Source organism: Leopardus geoffroyi, chromosome B4 (genome assembly GCF_018350155.1).
Source record: "Leopardus geoffroyi isolate Oge1 chromosome B4, O.geoffroyi_Oge1_pat1.0, whole genome shotgun sequence".
In the NCBI taxonomy this organism is placed as follows: Eukaryota; Metazoa; Chordata; class Mammalia; order Carnivora; family Felidae; genus Leopardus; species Leopardus geoffroyi.
Genome location: NC_059341.1, coordinates 43,005,009 through 43,025,277, shown reverse-complemented (window position 1 = coordinate 43,025,277; position 20,269 = coordinate 43,005,009). Strand labels below are relative to the sequence as shown.

At 44.9% G+C, this 20,269-nt stretch overlaps 1 protein-coding gene across 3 annotated transcripts in view; it reads right to left on the bottom strand.

Annotated features, from left to right (window-relative positions):
* A2ML1 (alpha-2-macroglobulin like 1) overlaps window positions 1-16,995 on the bottom strand; it is a 48,837-nt gene extending 31,842 nt beyond the window's left edge. For 2 of the 3 annotated variants that reach the window (XM_045465722.1, XM_045465723.1), the window contains exons 1-7: window positions 11,448-11,552; window positions 10,741-10,924; window positions 10,198-10,360; window positions 9,562-9,614; window positions 1,828-1,848; window positions 825-984; window positions 472-556 (exon numbers count right to left, since the gene is read on the bottom strand). In XM_045465722.1, the coding sequence (XP_045321678.1) occupies window positions 472-556; window positions 825-984; window positions 1,828-1,848; window positions 9,562-9,614; window positions 10,198-10,360; window positions 10,741-10,924; window positions 11,448-11,512 (731 nt within the window). In that variant the 5' untranslated portion in view covers window positions 11,513-11,552. Of the gene's footprint in view, window positions 1-471; window positions 557-824; window positions 985-1,827; window positions 1,849-9,561; window positions 9,615-10,197; window positions 10,361-10,740; window positions 10,925-11,447; window positions 11,553-16,905 lie in introns of those variants that run through there. The other variant, XM_045465724.1, reaches the window with a different exon arrangement.
* Between the last annotated feature and the right edge of the window lie 3,274 nt (window positions 16,996-20,269).

Sequence of the window (20,269 nt, the reverse complement as noted above, 5' to 3'; positions counted from 1 at the left end):
TCCCTCAAAAATAAATAAATAAATAAATAAATAAATAAGGGAAAAAAAAACGTAGGGGCACCTGGGCAGCTCAGCCGGTTGACTGTCCAACTCTTGATTTCAGCTCAGATCATGATCCCAGGGTCATGGGATCGAACCCCATGTCAGACACTGTGCTGAGCGTGGACTGTGGACCCTGGTTAAGAGTCTCTCCCTCTCTCTCTCTCTCTCTCTCTCTCTCTCTGCTTCCTCCCCCCTCCCCCGCTTGAGTGCCCTCTCACTCTCTCTCTTTCTAAAACAAAACACAAAAAACCCAACCCCCCCCCCCAAAAAAAAACCAAAACAAAAAAAGAAAATGTGTTCTGGGAGAAGTCACGGCTCTGGACCGCATAAAATGTCTCGAGTCTTAACCACCGCCTCCATAACCACTCTCCCCTGTCACTCTTCTCCATATAGCTGTAATCTCCACCAGATCCAGAGCTTTAGTCTCACCTACAACAAATTTTCACCAAGAAGGACTCCTCCACGGTCGATAACTGCTTGGGTTCCACCACATCCACCTGAAACTTAGGCAGCACTGGGGAGAGTGGAAACAAAAATGGGCAAGAAGAAGGATTTGACCCCTACCCACAGTAGACAGGGGGATATAGAAACAGTGATAATTAAATGAATTAAGTTAAGGGAGGGGACGAGCAAGGCAAAAATGCTCCTAACGTTATTAGCTGGCTTAGCCAGGATTCAAAAACGAATCGAGAATCCCTCCCCGTAGTATATTTTACTGTACCTTTGCTGACTTGGGGGCAAGATTCTGTCCAACGCTCTGACCTGCTGATTCTCCCACCTACCATATTCTTCCACAAGGAAGGTGCCAAAGGTCTTGCCCCCAGCCACTGCCACGGTATAGGTGCCCAGCGTTGCCTCTGGGGCCAGTTGGAAGGACAGGTCCACAATGCCTTGCTCCGGCATCACTTCCAGCCACTGGGCAATCCTGTTGCTATTTGGGTCCTGCGTTCATTAAAAAGAAACTTCATGACGTACCTGCCCGTCTCTCGCTCTGCGCTACAAAAAGCAGGTAAAGACACAAAGCGCAGGTAAAGAATCCCACTCCCTGGGATTCATGACCTCCGTGGTCTGCGTCCAGGAAGAGGGGCCCCCTGTTTCATTCATAATTTTCTTTGTGGCTAAGTTTTCATTTATAGTTTTCTTGTTGCTAAATAAATTTTCCTATAGGGCCGGACCCCACTGGGGAAGAAAAGCATCCTTGTGGATTCAAAGAGTCAGATCGAGCCCTCTAAGGTGTTATTGTCAGTTTCAGAAAGTGGGCTTTAGGATGGCCTTTACAGAGAGTTGTTTGTTCTCGGTGCCTATGTAGGGGTAATGCTGAGGGAATTTATCGTAAGCTACCTGACAGATAAGGTAACAGAACAATGGAGGCGATGCCATGAGATATTCCAACTTTCTGGTCCCTGTCCTTCTCGGCACTGCCCACAGGTATTCACGTCATAGCCAACTGCTGAGCATCTACAAGAACGGCCATGACAATAAGAGGAGTACAGAACTGAGCCCGGTGGAACTTGCACGGAGCAGAGAAGTCACGGGAATCAGAGTGGGAAGGTTGGTGGCCGCAGGGCAGTGTGTCCTTATCTACAGAGGTTCAGGCCTGAGAGGGTGGGAGAGCACAGGCCAGAGAGCAGGCATGGCTTGGGGGGAATTGTGGGTGCTGGGCCGCGGACTCCATCTTGGGCACTGGGCCAACATCTCAGAGTGGTTTCTGGCCTGGGGCTTGAGCACCGAAATCATCTCCCCTTTTCCACAGCTGACAGAAAAGGAAAGGAAACTTCTACCTACCTGCAGTTCCACCATGGAGTACTGAAAAGGAAAACCAGACAACGTGGGTTAAAGCAGGATACGCAATAAGGATGGGCCGAAAGCAAAAGGTTCACAAGGGGCCACCTGGGTGGCTCAGTCGGTTAAGCATCTGTCTGAGGCTCGGGCCATGATCTTACGGTTGGTGAGTTTGAGCCCCACTTTGGGGGAGCCCTGCTTCTCTCTCCCTCTCTCTGCCCCTCATGGGATTCTGTCTCTCCACCCTCTCTCACTTGCGCCCTCTCTCTAAAAAAAAAAAAAAAAAAAAAATCACAAGGTCTGTCTTTCTCTGAGCCTTTCTAAATGGCTCTTTGGTGCTTCCATAAGGGTAACAATGAGCAAAAGCTTATTGGCGGGGGGAGGAGAGAGAAGAGATTTCCTCAAAGGGATTGCCAGTCTCCAGAAACTGAAGAAATGAAGCTTCTGATGCTTTTGCATCCCTTAGTGGTCTGGGACTGAACTCTACACCACATGCCTTAAAAGAAAGTATTGGGGGCGCCTGGGTGGCTCAGTCAGTTAAGTGCAGACTTTGGCTCACGTCATAATCTCATGGTTCAAGAGTTCGAGCCCCACGTCAGGCTCCGTGCTGACAGCTCAGAGCCTAGAGTCTGCTTCAGATTCTGTGTCTCGCTCTCTCTCTGCCCCTCTCATTGTCTCTCACAATAAATAAATAAACAGTTCTTTTAAAAAAAGAACGTTGAGGGGCGCCTGGGTGGCTCAGTCGGTTGAGCGTCCGACTTCAGCTCAGGTCATGATCTCGCTGTTCGTGAGTTCAAGCCCCACGTCAGGCTCTGTGCTGACAGCTCAATGCCTGGAGCCTGCTTCGGATGCTGTGTCTCTCTCTCTCTCTGCCCCTCCCCTGCTCATGCTCTGTCTCAAAAATAAATAAAATTTATTTTTGAGAGAGAGAGAGAGAAAGAGAAAGAGAATGAGAAAGACAGCATGAGCAGGGGAGGGGCAGAGAGAGAGGAAGGCAGAGGATCCGAAGCAGGCTCCGTGCTGACAGCAGAGAGCCTGATGAGGGGCTCAACCCCAGGAACCGCAAGATCATGACCTGAAGTCAGCTGCTTAACCAACTGACTCACCCAGGTACCGCTAAAAAATACTTTGTTTAAAAGAGTTCCATCAAAGGACCATGTATAGTTTCTTCAAGAAAATGGATGCTGGGGCGCCTGGGTGGCGCAGTCGGTTAAGCGTCCGACTTCAGCCAGGTCACGATCTCGCGGTCCGTGAGTTCGAGCCCCGCGTCGGGCTCTGGGCTGATGGCTCGGAGCCTGGAGCCTGTTTCCAATTCTGTGTCTCCCTCTCTCTCTGCCCCTCCCCCGTTCATGCTCTGTCTCTCTCTGTCCCCAAAATAAATAAACGTTGAAAACAAAAAAAAAAAAATTAAAAAAAAAAAAAAAAGAAAATGGACGCTAAAACCACTAAGTTCATGGGGAACAGGTTATTGGGCTAAGTGTCAAAGTGTCACCAAAATTACTTGCTAATTAAAAAAAAAAAAAAAAAAAAAGACAGGGGTGCCTGGCTGGCTCGCTCAGTACAGCATGTGACTCTTGACCTTGAGGTCATGAATTCAAGCCACAGGTTGGGCATGGAGCTCACATGTAAATAAATAAATAAATAAATAAATAAATAAAATTTTAAAAATTTTAAACAGAAGACATACCTTTACCTGGAGAAATTAGGCTATCACCACCTTAAATAAGTAATCAAACTCATCATCACTAATAACGGGACAATCTGACATTAGGTATCTTCTGAAGAGATACATTGGGTGTTCACAGCATTTCCTGATAAATATTTTAGCCAAAAACGTTCAGTTTAAATCTAATGAAGACCTCAGAACTACCTCCAGAACATAGGGGAGCAAGTTAGACTACAAAGAAAGACATAATCAGACGAATGAAGAATGTCAGATATTTTGGAGCACGTGGGCAGCTCAGTCAGGTGAGGGTCTGACCCTTGGTTTCAGCTCAGGTCATGATCTCATGGTTGGTGGGGATCAGAGTCCTGTGTTGGTCATGGAGACTGCTTGGGATTCTCTTTCTCCCCCTCTCTCTGCCCCTCTCATTGTCTCTCACAATAAATAAATAAACAGTTTTTTTAAAAAAAGAACGTTGAGGGGCGCCTGGGTGGCTCAGTCGGTTAAGCGTCCGACTTTGGCTCGGGTCATGATCTCGCGGTCCGTGAGTTCGAGCCCCGCGTCGGGCTCTGTGCTGACAGCTCAGAGCCTGGAGCCTGTTTCAGATTCTGTGCCTCCCTCTTTCTCTGACCCTCCCCTGTTCATGCTCTCTCTCTCTGTCTCAAAAATAAATAAACGTTAAAAAAAAATTTTTTTAATAAAAAATAAAGAAAGAACGTTGAATATTCTATAAGACAACTAGGCTTCCTCAAAAGTCAATGTCATTTTCTGGAATGGGGACATTCTACAAGTCATTTAGCCTGATCACGTCTCTCACTCTCTCTCCTAAAAAATATATAAGGCGACAATGAAAAAATAAGATTATTTTAAATTATGAGAGATTTGAAAGATATAACAATCAAATGTAATAAATGAATTTAATCAGATCCTAGTTTGAAAAAAAAAAATCAGCCATTTGAAAAAACCCTAACTTAAGACAGGTGTTACATGATAGTAAATGATTCTTATTAATTTCCTTAGGTTTGATAATGAGATCATGATTATTTAAGATGTACTTTTTTTTTTTAAGATTAAAAAAAATTTTTTTTATGGTTTATTTAGTTATTTTGAGAGAGAGTGTGTGTGTGCACGCGCACACACAGGGGAAAGGGGCAGCGAGAGAGGGAGAGAGAGAATCCCAAGCACACTGTGCCTTGTCAGTGCGGAGCTGGACATGGGGCTCGATCTCACCAACCGTGAGATCATGACCCGAGCCAAAATCAAGAGTCAGACGCTTAACCAGTCGAGCCACACAGGCACCCCTAAAGATTTCAAGCAATCTGTACACTCATCATAGGGCTCAAACTCACATCCCCGAGATCAAGAGTCGCATGACCTACAGACTGAGCCAGCCAGGTGCCCCTGAGATATGCTTTTTAAGAGATACATGCAGGGGCGCCTGTGTGGCTCATTCGGTTGAGCATCCGGCTCGTGATTTCCACCAGGTCGTGATCACAGGATCCTAGGGTCAAGCCCAGAGTCGGGCTCTGTGCTGAGCGTGGAGCCTGCCTGGGATTCTCTCTCTCCCTCTCTCTCTCTGCACCTCCCCTGCTCATGTGCTCGTACATTTCTCAAAATCAATAAATGCAAAATACATACATACATACATACATACATACATAAACGTTAATGCAATTAAAACTCTGATTAGAAACTATACACCTATTAAGTTCAGGGCATTCCAAGTAGTATTACATACACTTAAAAACTAAATGGGATTGGGGCGCCTGGGTGGCTCAGTCGGTTGAGCGTCCGACTTCGGCTCAGGTCATGATCTCGCAGTCCGTGAGTTCCAGCCCCGTGTCGGGCTCTGTGCTGACCGCTCAGAGCCTGGAGCCTGTTTCAGATTCTGTGTCTCCCTCTCTCTCTGACCCTCCCCCGTTCATGCTCTGTGTCTCTCTGTCTCAAAAATAAATAAACGTTAAAAAAAAAAAAAAAAAAAAAACTAAATGGGATTGAAAGCTGGAATTTAGATGTGCGGTCTCAGAGAGGGTTCAAGGTCCGCATCTCACTTGGAAGGAAACGGAAACGAACTCAAGGTGGTGTTTGCCTTTGATTCTTGGGCCAAGCACCACGTCATGTCAAGGCAGCCGTCAGCCTGGATATCAAGGATCATGGCAGTTCTTCAGTAAAACCAAAAAAAATGAGAGGTAAGGATTAGAGGGACAGAAAAATTTCCCCCTTCTAGTTTCTTTGGCTAGTCTAGTAATCCAAAGATAGATTAGCAGGAGAAAAACATTTGATTACTGGCATTTGGGAGCCCCACAAAGACAATGAGACCCCAAGGCAGTCAGGCAATTGAGGATTTTGTATCATCAGCTAAGGAATGGCAAAGGTGCCTGGGGTTTCAAAGGGACACCAGGCAAGTCACAGGGAGAGCAGAAGAACAAATGGTTGGTAATCAAATCTTTGCCTTACCATGTAGATAAATTTTTTTTTTTTTTTTGAGAGAGAGAGAGAGAACACGCACGAGAGAGCACAGGAGCAGGGGGAGAGGGGCAGAAGGAGACAGAGAGAGAATCTTAAGCAGTCTCCAGGCTCAATATGGAGCCCGACTTGGGGCTCGATTCCACGACCCTGGGATCATGACCTGTACCGAAATCAAGAGTTGACACGCTCAACCGACTGAGCTACCGAGGTGCCCCCAGATAAATCCTTTAGATAAAAAAAGTTATATCTGGTAACTGGGCCAGGCCTCCTATTTCAGTTCTCTCAGTCAGTTAAGAGAGAGGTAAAAAAAAAAAAAAACGTTTCCTGAGTATGCTGGCTCTTGATTACCCTCAGTTCAAAACAATCCACATGCCACAGTGGCCCATTTTGAGGTGTCACATTCCATTCCCCTTCGGGGTCAAAGGAGAGGCTTGAGACTTTCACAAACCAGAGCTATACAGATAATAAGGAGACAAAAATGAGATTACTATGGATGGCTAAAAATTAGAGAAAAAGAACACTTCTCAGATAACAAAGTACTTTCCTCACACGGAGAGTCAAGAGGCGGGAAGAACACCAATTACTTAGAAGCAGGCTCTGGAAAACAACAAGTGTTCAAGTAAGAAGACAGCGTTTCCACCTGGAAGTAGGCTGAGGTTTCTGAATAAATGGGTGTTGCCACCAAAGTAGACAGGCTTGGTTAATCTCAAGTATACTTCAGTCGCTTAACTTCACAATTTTTGTCCCTCAGTTTCTTAGTAAAATTCCTTTAGTTGATTTCAGTGTTTCAAACAGGAGTTTCAAATTTGGAACTTGGAGTAGGGGGCTGGCTAAAGAAATGATGTAGGGGAGGAGGAGTAATTTTAAGATAGAAAGAGAGAATAACTATGGAAATCAGAACAACTCTCAGTAATGGGGTCTAATTTGAGCAGAGGAGAGATAATAGAAGAAGGGTAGTTAATGGGACCCTTAACTTCAGGCACCTTCAGGGGCCAGTGGAGTCTAAAATAATAGTTGGCTGTAGTCACATTTTCCCCTAGCCTTTCCTCTCTGCTCTGGAATTAACAGTCTGTTAAGAAATAACTAGTCAATATTAAACCCGGCTGATACAGAAAGGATACAGGTGACAGGAAGGAGAAGCTAAAAAGAATTCCAAATGGGAAAGAAAGTAATGGCAGAGGAAGCTACTCATCAACAAGCTCATAGCTTCTACAACCCAGCAATTGCACTCCTAGGGATTTATCCAAGGGATACAGGGGTGCTGTTTCGAAGGGACACATGCACCCCCATGTTTATAGCAGCACTATCAACAATAGCCAAAGTCTGGAAAGAGCCCAAATGTCCATGGATGGATGAATGGATAAAGAAGATGTGATAAATATATACAATGGAGTATTACTCAGCCATCAAAAAGAATGAAATCTTGCCATTTGCAACTACGTGGACGGAACTGGAGGGCATTATGCTAAGGGAAATTAGAGAAAGACAAATATCATATGGCTTCACTCATATGAGGACTTTAAGAGACAAAACAGATGAACACAAGGGAAGGGAAACAAAAATCATGTAAAAACAGGGAGGGGGACAAAACAGAAGAGACTCTTAAATATGGAGGACAAACAGAGGGTTACTGGAGGGGTTGTGGGTGGGGGGGGATGGTCTCAATGGGTAAAGGGCATTAAGGAATCTACTCCTGAAATCATTGTTGCACTATATGCTAACTAACTTGGATATAAGTGAAAAAAAAATTTTTTTAATTAAAAGTTAAAAAATAAAAAAATTGAGAACAGCCTAAAAATGAAATATGAGGATAATGGTTAAAAAAAAAAAAAAGCTCATAGCTTCACTGCACGGAGAGGAAAGAAACTCTGAGAAGGGGAGATGGAAATAACAATAATGCTGCCCTATGAGTATCTTTAAAAGCTTCATGACACATCATGTATCATGGGCTGTGAATGAAGGGCAAAGAAGGCAGCAGAAATGTCTGAGAGGTGAGGTAAGTGTTTCAGAAATATAAAAATGACACAAGCCCTAAATTGAGATCAAACCTATCAAAAGGCTTATGATTCCAGGGACTGAGTTGTTTAAGGAACCTTTAAGTAATTGCCAAGTGTTACCACATTTTTTTACCTTAGGCATGTAATGTAGCCTTAGGAGAATTGCCTACTTAATAAATCACCTTGTCTTGTAGAAAAAAAAAAAAAAAAAGATGGTGGGATTAGATATTCTTATTTCTAATTTTTGTTAGGAATACTCCTGAATTATTTCTTTTTTTTCCAGTGTTTATTTGACAGAGACAGAGAGAGACAGAGCGCAAGCCGGGGAGAAGCAGAGAGAGAGGGAGACACAGAATCTGAAGAGGCTCCAGGCTCTGAGCTGTCAGCACAGAGCCCGATGTAGGGCTCATACCCACGAACCATGAGATCACTACCTGAGCCTCAGTCGGATGCTCAACCGCCTGAGCCACTCAGGCGTCCCCTCCTGAATTATTTCTAATTTTTGAACTGCAAAGTCATGTGGTATCACTCCTGGAGAGAAAATCTTGAAGTTTTCAAAAACTCTTCTATGTTATTTATTTATTTGTTTGTTTGTTTGTTTATATTTGAAAATCTTGAAGTTTTCAAAAACTCTTCTATGTTATTTATTTATTTGTTTGTTTGTTTATTATATTTGAGAGAGGAAGAGAGAGTGTGCATGCGCACACGCGAACAAGGGGGGGCGGGGGAGGGCGGGCAGAAAGAGACAAAGAGAGAGAATCCCAAGCAGTCTCCACCATCAGCACGGAGCCTGATGTGAGGCTCGATCCCACAACCCTGGAATCATGACCTGAGCCGAAATCGAGTCAGACGCTCAACCTACCGAACCACCCAGCACCCCTGTAGAAACTCTTAAAACGACAGTGGAGGGGCTCCTGGGGGGGCTCAGTCAATTGAACATCCATCACTTGATTTGGGCTCAGGTCATGAGCCTGAGATTCTTGGAAGTCTCTCCCTCTCTCTCTCTCTCTCTCCCCCTCCCACCCCGCCGCTCTCCCCCACTGGCACTCGCATGTTCTCTCTCTCTCAAAAATTTTTAAACAGGGGCGCCTGGGTGGCGCAGTCGGTTAAGCGTCCGACTTCAGCCAGGTCACGATCTCACGGTCCGTGAGTTCGAGCCCCACATCAGGCTCTGGGCTGATGGCTCAGAGCCTGGAGCCTGTTTCGGATTCTGTGTCTCCCTCTCTCTCTGCCCCTCCCCCGTTCATGCTCTGTCTCTCTCTGTCCCAAAAATAAATAAACGTTGAAAAAAAAAATTAAAAAAAAAAATTTTAAACAATAAAAAATAAAATAACATGGAAAACATTTAAAACGGGCAGTGGATACAAGCACGTCTCAGGCATATTAACCTAACTGATGTTCGCAGCTATCAGCTTAAGAACTGGCACCTCTGGCTGTTTTTAGGCTGCTGGGGACTGACAGGCTTTCGACCTGTGCCCTGAGGCTAGCACAAGCATTCTGCTCCTCAGAGGACTTCACCTCATCACGCTCTTAGGAAGAACATCTTCTCCTTCTCCCTGCTCTATCTCAGTCTGCCCTACCCCTCTCCCCTTCCCTCTGAATTCTCACCTTGTCATTCACGGGAAGAAAGCTGCTGTTCAGGGTGACGATGCGGAAATGCACTAGAATAGAATAGGCATCATTGGCAAAGGGATTTCCCCCTCTCCAGTCCTTCTTCCACTCTTTCCACTCCCTGCCCCCCCCCCCACTTCTGAGTCAGCAAAACCTGGTCAGGGTTTACTTTTAAAAAACAAACAAACAAACAAACACAACAAACAACCTAAACTGACAGACAGATAAAAAGCCCCTGACTTGGAAACATCATAATGGAATATCCTTCTAGGGAAGAAGGCACAAAGTACAAATATCAGGAGCTTAAGCCAAATGCTTTTGATGTTTTCTTTTTCATAGACAAGCAGCTCGCCATAAGACACAGCAGCCCAGCTACACTGATCAAACGCCATTCCCGGAAAATGTATACTTTTGTTTCAGACACACACACACACACACACACACACGCAACTCCACCCACTTTTCTCTGCTTCCATAGCACAGCAGGCATTCCACACTTGTCACGCTTCATCCCTCCAGAACTTTCTCCCTCCTGCCCCATAGGCCTACCCCCAAACCACAAAGCCCCTCTTTCTGGAATATGGGCAGTGGTTTCCCCAGTCTTTCGTCGAATCCCCTATGTATGCCTCTTACCTTTGTGCCCCGGGTTGTAGATGGGCTTGTCAGTTTGTATAAAGATGCCGTTCTCCTGCCTCTGAATCAGAACCTTTTTCTTCTCCACAAAATTGATGTTATTTCCAGTTCCCGACACCCAGATTGTAGCCACTTCTTCTGTGCCACCAGCAGGAGGTGGTACCTGGACAAGAGAAGGGGGCTCTGGAGGAGCAGGATGTTGGGGCATGAATCAACTGGTCTCAACCCCAGAGTGGGAGGGTAGAAGGAAAGAGCTGAGTTAGATGCGGGTAGCAAAGTTAGGGCCGTAAGACACATTGCCAGGAAAAAGAAGGGAAACGATATTCAGAGGTTAAGGTCAAAAACTAAAGGAAGAAATCCAAGGTCAAGGAAATGGTGAATGAGTTATGGCCAGGAGCTGAGTTTACGTTTAGGGGAGATAAGTTTAAAGACCGTGGCAAAAGTAAGGCAACAGAAATCGTACTTACAATCAGATTGTGCCAAGTGTCTCCAAAGAAGGATAAGAAAGGAAGGGAGCAGATTCAGGGTTGAATCTGTGCTTACCAGAAAGGAGGTGCAATGGAAGTGTCTCTTCTTCAACCCAGAGGTTTCTAGCAACTTCTGGGTCTTGTCTTTGGTCTCCAGAGTAATAGTGAATTTTACATCATGGTTCCCAGGGCTCAGATCCAGACAAACTTTCTGGGTAGAGGGGAAGTTAAGCTGGGCTGGTAAGGTCACCAGGTAGTTTCTATTAAGGAAATATAAGGGTTTCAGGGCAGTAAGGATATATTCAGTCAGTGAAAAATTAAGCTCTCTCCTAAGAACTCAGCATATAGCAGTGAATTAAGCAGACTGAGCCCCTGCCTTTAGGAATCTTATTTTCTATAATGGAGAAACAGATGAGTAACAAATAACTCCGTGCATAGCCTTAAACCTCCCACAAACACTAGGAGACCATCCCTGAGAACCTATGCCTAGGGTACCAAGAAGGAAATTAATTCTATTACAGAGAACAGGGTATTAGGACTCTATTGTATTTTAACATTATCTCTTTTTTTTTTTTTTTTTTTTTTAACATGATCTTTCCTAAGGCTCCCTTTTGATGCCTCAGCCTTTCTCTCTGGGTAAAGGAGAAATGAAACCAAAGAAGGAACAGATGAGAAGGAAATTAAAATAAGTCAAAGGTTATCTCTTCTCCCGCATATTAACATTTGAGAAAAATAGACAAAGAAGCCACCTGCCCTACATCACCTCTGACACCAAGCACTTACGGGAGAGATTTTTCTGCAATGGTGGGTGACAGGGCCAATATTCCTAGAAGGAGTTGAGCCCACATCTTTGTGGGTGAGACAGACTCCTCAAGAGCAGGAACCAGAAATCTGGGTCCCCGCTATAGCATATATATTAACCCCACAGGGTGTGGAGTTTTTATTAATGCTCCAGCCAATAACCTACTGGAGCCCCAGGCTAAGGTGGTAACCCAGGGTAGGACCTCTGTCACTTCCTCAAGTTTATTTCTCCCTGAAATATTCATACTGGCTCAGCCAGTTCGGAATACCTGTTCTGGGGGAAAACCCAGGGCTGAGTATTCATAGTGGTAATGCTCTTGGAACAAATTTTGGACTCCTCCCTTTTTTTCTGGTGTCATTCCAAATTTCCATCCATGTTTGATCTTTGCTCTCTTTTTTATGATCCTGTTAAGACATTATTTGGGAACACAGGTATGGGTGTTCTATACACAGGTATAGAAAAGCAGTCTATCTACTTGGGAATTTAAAAAAATAATAATACTCAGTATTCCCGTGACTGTAAGGAAATAGGGACATATACACTCCTTACAAAAGTATAAATAGACAACCTTTCTGAAGGCAATTTCACACACATCAAAAGCCTTTCAGATCTGCGTGTTCTATGACTCAGCAATTCCTACTTTGGAAATGTTTCTTTTTTTTTTTTTTTTTTTAATTTTTTTTTTTTTCAACGTTTATTTATTTTTTTTGGGACAGAGAGAGACAGAGCATGAACGGGGGAGGGGCAGAGAGAGAGGGAGACACAGAATCGGAAGCAGGCTCCAGGCTCTGAGCCATCAGCCCAGAGCCCGACGCGGGGCTCGAACTCACAGACCGTGAGATCGTGACCTGGCTGAAGTCGGACACCCAACCGACTGCGCCACCCAGGCGCCCCTGGAAATGTTTCTTAATGTGGAAAGAAAGCATGCATGTATGCAAAAGATGTAGTTACTAAGTTGCTTCACAGTGTTCTTTATAATGGCAAGACTTTAACAAAAAAATTTTTAAGTGTATTTATTTTGAGAGAGAGAGCCCAAGTAGAGAAGGGACAGAGAGAGAGAGAGAGAGAGAGAGAAAATCCCAAGCAGACTCCGCACCACCAGTGCCGAGCCCAATGTGGGGCTTGAACTCACAGACTGCAAGATTATGACCTGAGCGGAAGTCAAATGCTTAACCTACTGAGCCACCCGGCCACCCCTACAATGGCACGACTTGAATGCCGCCTACAGCATAAATCAGTAGGGATACTTTCTGGAGCACTGAACAACCCAAACCAAACCAACTTAAACAAAAAGGGATTGTTGGTAACTGGGGTGGATCACACACAGAGAACTGAAGGAACCAGAGAAACTGAACATGTTACGGCCCGAAGTCAGAGAACCGATGCTGCCAGGACTCGCTTCTCCCAATCTTTCAGTCCCGCCACACTCAGGATTCCCTTCAAGCAGTGGAGAAGAGGCAGCTGTGAATCCTTCCAGCTCTATGATCCCAAGAGACAGAAATTTTTCATCTATGTTAGGGAAATTTCTGAAGAAGGATTTTGTTCCTCCTTCTCTCACGTGCTCATCTCTGAATCAATCATTGTAGCCAGAATACTACGAGAGGGAGGACCTGGGTCCTTCTTACCACCCAAAGGCCAGCAGGATGAAGCAACCCCAAAGAGACATGTGGCATTGACCAAAGGAAGTTCTCTTCCACCGCTATATCGGGGTAAAGATGCTGGGAAAATCAAATGTTAGGTCTATTACGGTGCCCAATCATTTTAATTTGGTTGAAAAAAATTGCTAGATTAATATAAAACAACAATAAACAGCCGCTACAAATAATCTTCTCATGGGGCACCTGGGCGGTTCAGTCGATTAAGTGTCCGACTCTTGGTTTTGGCTCCGGTCGTGATCTCACGGTTTCGTGGGTTCCAACCCCGCGCTGGGCTCTGTGCTGACAGCATGGAGCCTGCTTGGGATCCTCTCTCTCTCTCCCTCTCTCTGCCCTTCCCCCACCCGCACTCTCTCTGTTTCTCTCAAAACAAATACATAAACTTTAAAAAAAATAACAATATTTTCATGACAAGGGGAACTGTTTGCAATACTAGTTGAATGGCAGGGAGGGAAGGGGGAATATGGTACAAAACAACATGTAGGAAGTGTCATTTCCATTTAGGATGTAAAAAAAAAAAAAAAAAAACCTGCGGGGCGCCTGGGTGGCGCAGTCGGTTAAGCGTCTGACTTCAGCCAGGTCACGATCTCGCGGTCCGGGAGTTCGAGCCCCGCGTCGGGCTCTGGGCTGATGGCTCAGAGCCTGGAGCCTGTTTCCGATTCTGTGTCTCCCTCTCTCTCTGCCCCTCCCCCGTTCATGCTGTGTCTCTCTCTGTCTCAAAAATAAATGTTAAAAAAAAAAATTAAAAAAAAAAAAAAAAAACCTGAAAAGAGCATTTTTCCCTACCTGATAGTGAGAAAAGGCCAGATGAAGTCCAAAATGCCAACCTTTCTTGAACCAAAAAGTTGAACCTAAGAGCCGAGCCAAGGTTGCTGGTCAACTAAGTAGCCTGAAATCCAAGGAGGCACAGCTCCTCCGGAGAGGAGACTGAGTGTTGAATGGTCTCATCTATGCCAGAACACGGGAGGTGTTTGGGCCCTCACACAAGCCAGTACGAACGCAGCTAAAATTTCAATGATTTACTAAAGGTCTAGCGTGGACTGGAGTAACTACAAGGACGCTCTGTGTGCCACAAGGGGGGCTTCTATTCACTTACAGGTCCGTGACCTTTACCAAGTGCTCACAAGAAAGACTGGATACAGAATAAGACTGAAAAGAGCTTCCCTTAGTAGTGTAGACAGAGAGAACAGTATTTATCTATTCCATAGGAAAAGCCCCAGCTGCCCAGAGACCTTTTAGAAAAGCTTAAGCCTCTGGGTAGAAGCAGTAAATACCGTTGCCCCTTCTGGTGCACAGGTAAATACCCGTAGTTGTCAGGGGATGGATAGAGAAGGAGAAGGAGAAGGAGAAGGAGAAGGAGAAGGAGAAGGAGAAGAAGAAACCTACCCCAGAGGGAGGGAAAAGAAACAGATCTCAGCCCAGAAGTCTATACCAATGCTCTCAGAAGTTTCCTAAGACTGGGGGCGCCTGGGTGGCGCAGTCGGTTAAACGTCCGACTTCAGCCAGGTCACGATCTCGCGGTCCGTGAGTTCGAGCCCCGCGTCGGGCTCTGGGCTGATGGCTCAGAGCCTGGAGCCTGTTTCCGATTCTGTGTCTCCCTCTCTCTCTGCCCCTCCCCCCCGTTCATGCTCTGTCTCTCTCTGTCCCAAAAATAAATAAAAAAAAAAACGTTGAAAAAAAAAAAAAAGATAAAAAAAAAACTTAAAAAAAAAAAGTCTTGAAGAGGGCCAGAGGAATAAAAAACTCATCATATATAGAAAAGCAAAGGTGAGAGTTACAGCGAACTTCATGAGAAGCAATGTTAGCCAGAAGACAATGACTTGGCATCTTCAAAATACTGAAAGGAAAAAAAAAAAAAAAAAAAAAACCCCACAAAATCCAGTATTCTGTTAGCCAACAAAAACATCTTGTCAATGAAGGGGAAAAAAAGACTTTTTCAGAGAAACCAAAGGTTAGTGCCAGACCTGTGCTACTGGCAATATTAAAGGGAGTCTTATGGCAGCAGGTATGACAGGGGTGACAAACTATAGCCTGCAGGTTAAATCCAGCCCCCCACAGGTTTTGTAAATAAAGTTTTGTTGGAGCACGGTAACACTCATTTGCTCTCGTGCTGCCATGGTAGACTTGAGGAATTCCAAGAGACCATTTGTCTTGCAAAACCTCATGATTTACCCTCTGATCATTTCTAGAAAGTTTGCTAACTCCTCTCATCAGATACCAGACAGAAACTGCCCAAAGAAATGAAGATCTCTGGAAACGGGATCAAATAAATATAAAAGACATCAAAAAAATTTTTTTTAATGTTTATTTATTTTGAGGGAGAGAGAGAGACAGAATGTGAGCGGGGGAGGAGCAGAGAGAGAGAGGGAGATGCAGAATCTGAAGCAGGCTCCAGGCTCCGAGCTGTGAGCACAGAGTGCAAGGTGGGGCTCGAACTCACAAACCGAAACCATGACCCGGGCCGAAGTCGACGCTTAACGGACTAAGCCACTCAGGCACCCCCATTTTGTGCATCTCTTAAGTACTTCCAAATTAATTCCCTCTGCTTCTGCTCTCCAAACTCTTTCAATGTTCCTTCCCTGTTTGCTTGGTATAATTTTATGATTAATGGCACCATTCGCTCTTTCCTATAGCTAACCTCAGGAAGAAGGAAGTTAGGATCCAGGAAGAAGGATCCACCTTTTATTTTTTTTTTAATAGGCTCCACACCCAACCTGGGGCTGGAATTCACAACACTGAGGTCAAGAGTCACACGCTCTACCGATTGAGCCACCCAGGAATCCCTGAAGAATCTATCTTCTGTCTCAATTGATTTATTAATAAGAGAGACATGGCAAAATGTTTGTTGGGACCCTGTCCCAGAGTTTCTGACTCCTTGGTCTCTGGTGGGGCCTGAGAATTTGCATTTTTTAACATTTTTTTGTTAATATTTTATTTATTTTTGAGAGAGAGAGAGAGACAGCACAACCAGGGGAGGGACAGAGAGAGAGGGAGACAGAGTCTGAAGACAGTCTCCAGGCTCTGAGCTGTCAACATAGAGCGCGACGCAGGGCTCAAACTCAAGAACCGTGAGATCATGACCTGAGCTGAAGTCGGATGTTTAACCAACTGAGCCACCTAGGTGCCCCGAGAATTTGCATTTTTTAAAAAATGTTTATTGGGGCGCCTGGGTGGCGCAGTCGGTTAAGCGTCCGACTTCAGCCAGGTCACGATCTCACGGTCCGTGAGTTTGAGCCCCGCATCAGGCTCTGGGCTGACGGCTCAGAGCCTGGAGCCTATTTCCGATTCTGTGTCTCCCTCTCTCTCTGCCCCTCCCCCGTTCATGCTCTGTCTCTCTCTGTCCCAAAAGTAAATAAACGTTGAAAAATGTTTATTTATTTTTGAGACAGAGGGAGACAGAGCACGAGTGGGGGAGGGGCAGAGAGAGAGGGAGACAAAGAATCTGAAACAGGCTCCAGGCTCTGAGCTGTCAGCACAGAGCCTGACGCGGGGCTCGAACCCATCAATGTGAGATCATGACCTGAGCCGAAGTCGGACGCTTAACCGACTGAGCCACCCAGACGCCCCCGAGAATTTGCATTTTGAACAAGTTCTAAGGTGAGGCTGATTTCCCGGTCCAGAGACCATACTTCGAGAACAGCTGCTGTAATGCTAGATCTAAGAGTAGTCAGAAAGGCTTTCTGGAGTTTAGAGCAAAGTTCTGACAATAAAGGTTCAGAATGTCAACTCTCTTCTGCATTTCCTCCACCAATGTCCAATAGAAAGAGGTCATGAAACTGCCTACCTTTCCCTCTTTGTTCTTGTTCTCTTGCAGTCAGTTCTTCCCAGGACTTCTCTGAACTTAGCATTAGCAATTTTAGTTTGGTACTCTGCTACCTGGAATAAAATGAAAATAGTAACCACATCTGGTAGAAGAAATAAGATGCCAACACTAATGAGCTCTCCGTGGAACGAATCCAGATGAACTCTCCCTTGATAGGAAAGGCGAGTTGTTCAGAAAAAATGAGGGGCTGCCTCTGTGTTTTATTGTCTATAATTTTCTTTAAAATAGACCCATATAGGGGCGCCTGGGTGGCGCAGTCGGTTAAGCGTCCGACTTCAGCCAGGTCACGATCTCGCGGTCCGGGAGTTCGAGCCCCGCGTCGGGCTCTGGGCTGATGGCTCAGAGCCTGGAGCCTGTTTCTGATTCTGTGTCTCCCTCTCTCTCTGCCCCTCCCCCGTTCATGCTCTGTCTCTCTCTGTCCCAAAAATAAATAAACGTTGAAAAAAAAAAATTAAAAAAAAATAAATAAATAAAAATAAAATAGACCCATATAAACAGTCATGAGTAAGCAGAACAGTGAATGTTAAATTTAGTCTGCACCGTGGAGTAGTTAGTTAGCCCTGGAAGGCCCAGGATATAGATTCACAACTACATTCATCTGGAAATCTCTCTGATGTGCACAGACGATATAACCTCTGAGGACAGGAACTCCGTTTTGCTAAATATCATATCTCTACATTTAATATAGTACCTGGCACCTAGGAAGCTTTCAATCAGTCAACACTGGTGAGTACTGGTGAGGTCAGGATTAGATCTTTCACAAATATCGCATCAGAGCCTTGTTAGGAATACGCTAGGAAACTTGTTTCTACAGGTTAAAATATTCCCTGCATGTTTCTCTCATTCCCACAGCAAACACGCACAGTAAGCACACACACGCATGCACAGAGCAGAGTTCTTATTTAGGTTTGGAACACTTTGTGGTTGCCTCTGAAGGTTCTGATTGCTACGGACACAAGGGAAAAGCAGCATGCCCAATTTCAGTTTTAGTCTACATCAAACAAATTCTTATGTAAATAATCAATTTTATTATACTATATAGCCATAGTCTACAGAAAGTGTATGTAAAGATGAATACCAATTTTTTTTTTTTTAACGTTTTATTTATTTTTGAGACAGGGAGAGACAGAGCATGAACAGGGGAGGAGCAGAGAGAGAGGGAGACACAGAATCTGAAACAGGCTCCAGGCTCCGAGCTGTCAGCACAGAGCCCGACACCGGGCTCAAACTCACGGACCGCGAGATCGTGACCTGAGCTGAAGTTGGACGCTCAACCGACTGAGCCACCCAGGCGCCCCAAGATGAATACCAATTTAGAGACACATGAAAGCCAGGGTTTTGAAGTATTCCAAATTAGATTCCATTTTCTTTCTATTATTAATGACTACTTGTCTTTAAATACATGGTTCTAGTCTCTATTTTCCCTCTCGTTTCTGTCTCTCCCTGAAGTGACCATGAAGGGTCAGTGTCGTCCTGCCTTATAGACACTTCAAACAGCAAACTATCTGAAAAAGTGTAATGCCCGAAGTTCCTAAACCTCCCACAAAAGACCACCAGAGTCGTGAGTCAAAGCCAAGCGGCAAGGGGCGTTTATTGCAGGTTCGAACCTGGACCTCTGCGCACTCGTTGCCGGTGACGCTAAGAGGCCTCGATCAGAGTTGGTATAGGGTTTTTATAGACAGGGACAAACAGCACAGGTGAGTGAGGGTCCTGATTGGTAAATTCTAAAGTAAGGACATTTGTGGTTTTCTGATTGGGCGTCCTTTGTCTGTCTGTCCTTCGGCGAGAAGGCTTTGTCCGTTACTTGTGGTGGGAGGAGCAAAAAGGGGGAAGGGGAGGAATGTGTTAAGCAAGCAAGATTAACAGAAGCGAAGGACGCCAGTTAGTTTGTGTACAATTACTATAGTTACTCATTTCATTACATATCAGACTACATTCATTTAGGGAGATTTACAACCCATTCTACTACACGGCGGGTTACATCCAGGAAAGGTCTCACAATGCTCATAGCAACAGCAAGCAAAACAGACTTCTCAGCAATTGTATTTCTTGTCAAAGATCCACAATACAGGTCCCTCTGACCCCTGGGTCCACTTGGCCCCCAGGAGGCATGCCAGATGATGACTGAAGCTAGTCGGTTAAAGTACAGAATGGTTCATCGGTTCCTAGGTGCACTGTCTGTCTGAGGATGTATAAGGCATGGGTTTCTAAGGCCCTCTTGGCCCCCTTCCTGGCACCTCGGACCCAGGCGAACACTTTTCTTCAAAACCACAAATGATTCAGGGAAACAACTAAGAGGTCGTGTCCCTGTAACTGTTCCACTTGAGGTGTTGAGAGATAAATGGCCTTTCGTGAAAACAGCAAGCAAAACAGACTTCTCCACAATACAGGAAGAGAGAACTTAGCTTTAAACTGTTTGGATTGCTCTTTTCAAAAGAAACTTTTAAAATTCTCATTTACACTACATTGCATTAAAACCGATAAAACACTGGGGTGGCTGCGTGGCTCAGTCAGGCATCCGACTTCAGCTCAGGCCATGATCTTGCAGTTCGTGAGTTCGAGCCCCTTCTTGGGCTCTGTGCTGAGGGCTCAGAGCCTGGAGCCTGCTTTGGATTCTGTGTCTCCTTCTCCTCTCTGCCCCTCCCCAACTCCTGCTGTCTCTCTCTCTCTCTCTCAAAAATAAATAAATATTTAAAAACTAAAACAATAAAATACTTAAGAATAAATTAAAAATTTTTTTTCAGTGTTTCTTTATTTTTCAGAGGCAGAGATAAAGCATGAGCGGGGGAGGGACAGAGAGAGAGGGAGACACAGAATCCTTAGCAGGCTCCAGGGTCTGAGTTGTCAGCACAGAGCCTGACACGGGGCTCGAACTCACAAACCACGAGACCACAACCTGAGCCGAAGTCGGATGCTTAACTGACTGAGCCACCCAGGCACCCCAAGAATAAATTTAACTGAAGAGGTGAAAGTTCTGTACATGTAGAAAATATAAGACATTAATAAAAAGACTGAAGAAGGCACAAATAAGTAGAAAGATATCTCAAATTTATGGATCAGAAGAATTAATACCGTCAAATGTTCATATTATCCAAAGTAATCTATAGACTCAACGCAATCTCTGCCAAAAATCCGTGGTACTTTTTTCATAGAAATAGAAAAATAAACCCTAAAATTCATATGAAACCACAAAAGTCCATAAATAGCCAAAGCTTTTTTTTTTTTTTTTTGAGAGGGAGAGAGAGAGAGAGAGAGAGAGCATGCACAGACAGAACTGGGGAGAGGGAGAGAGAGAGAGAAACTCAGGCTCCAGGCTCAGCGTCGA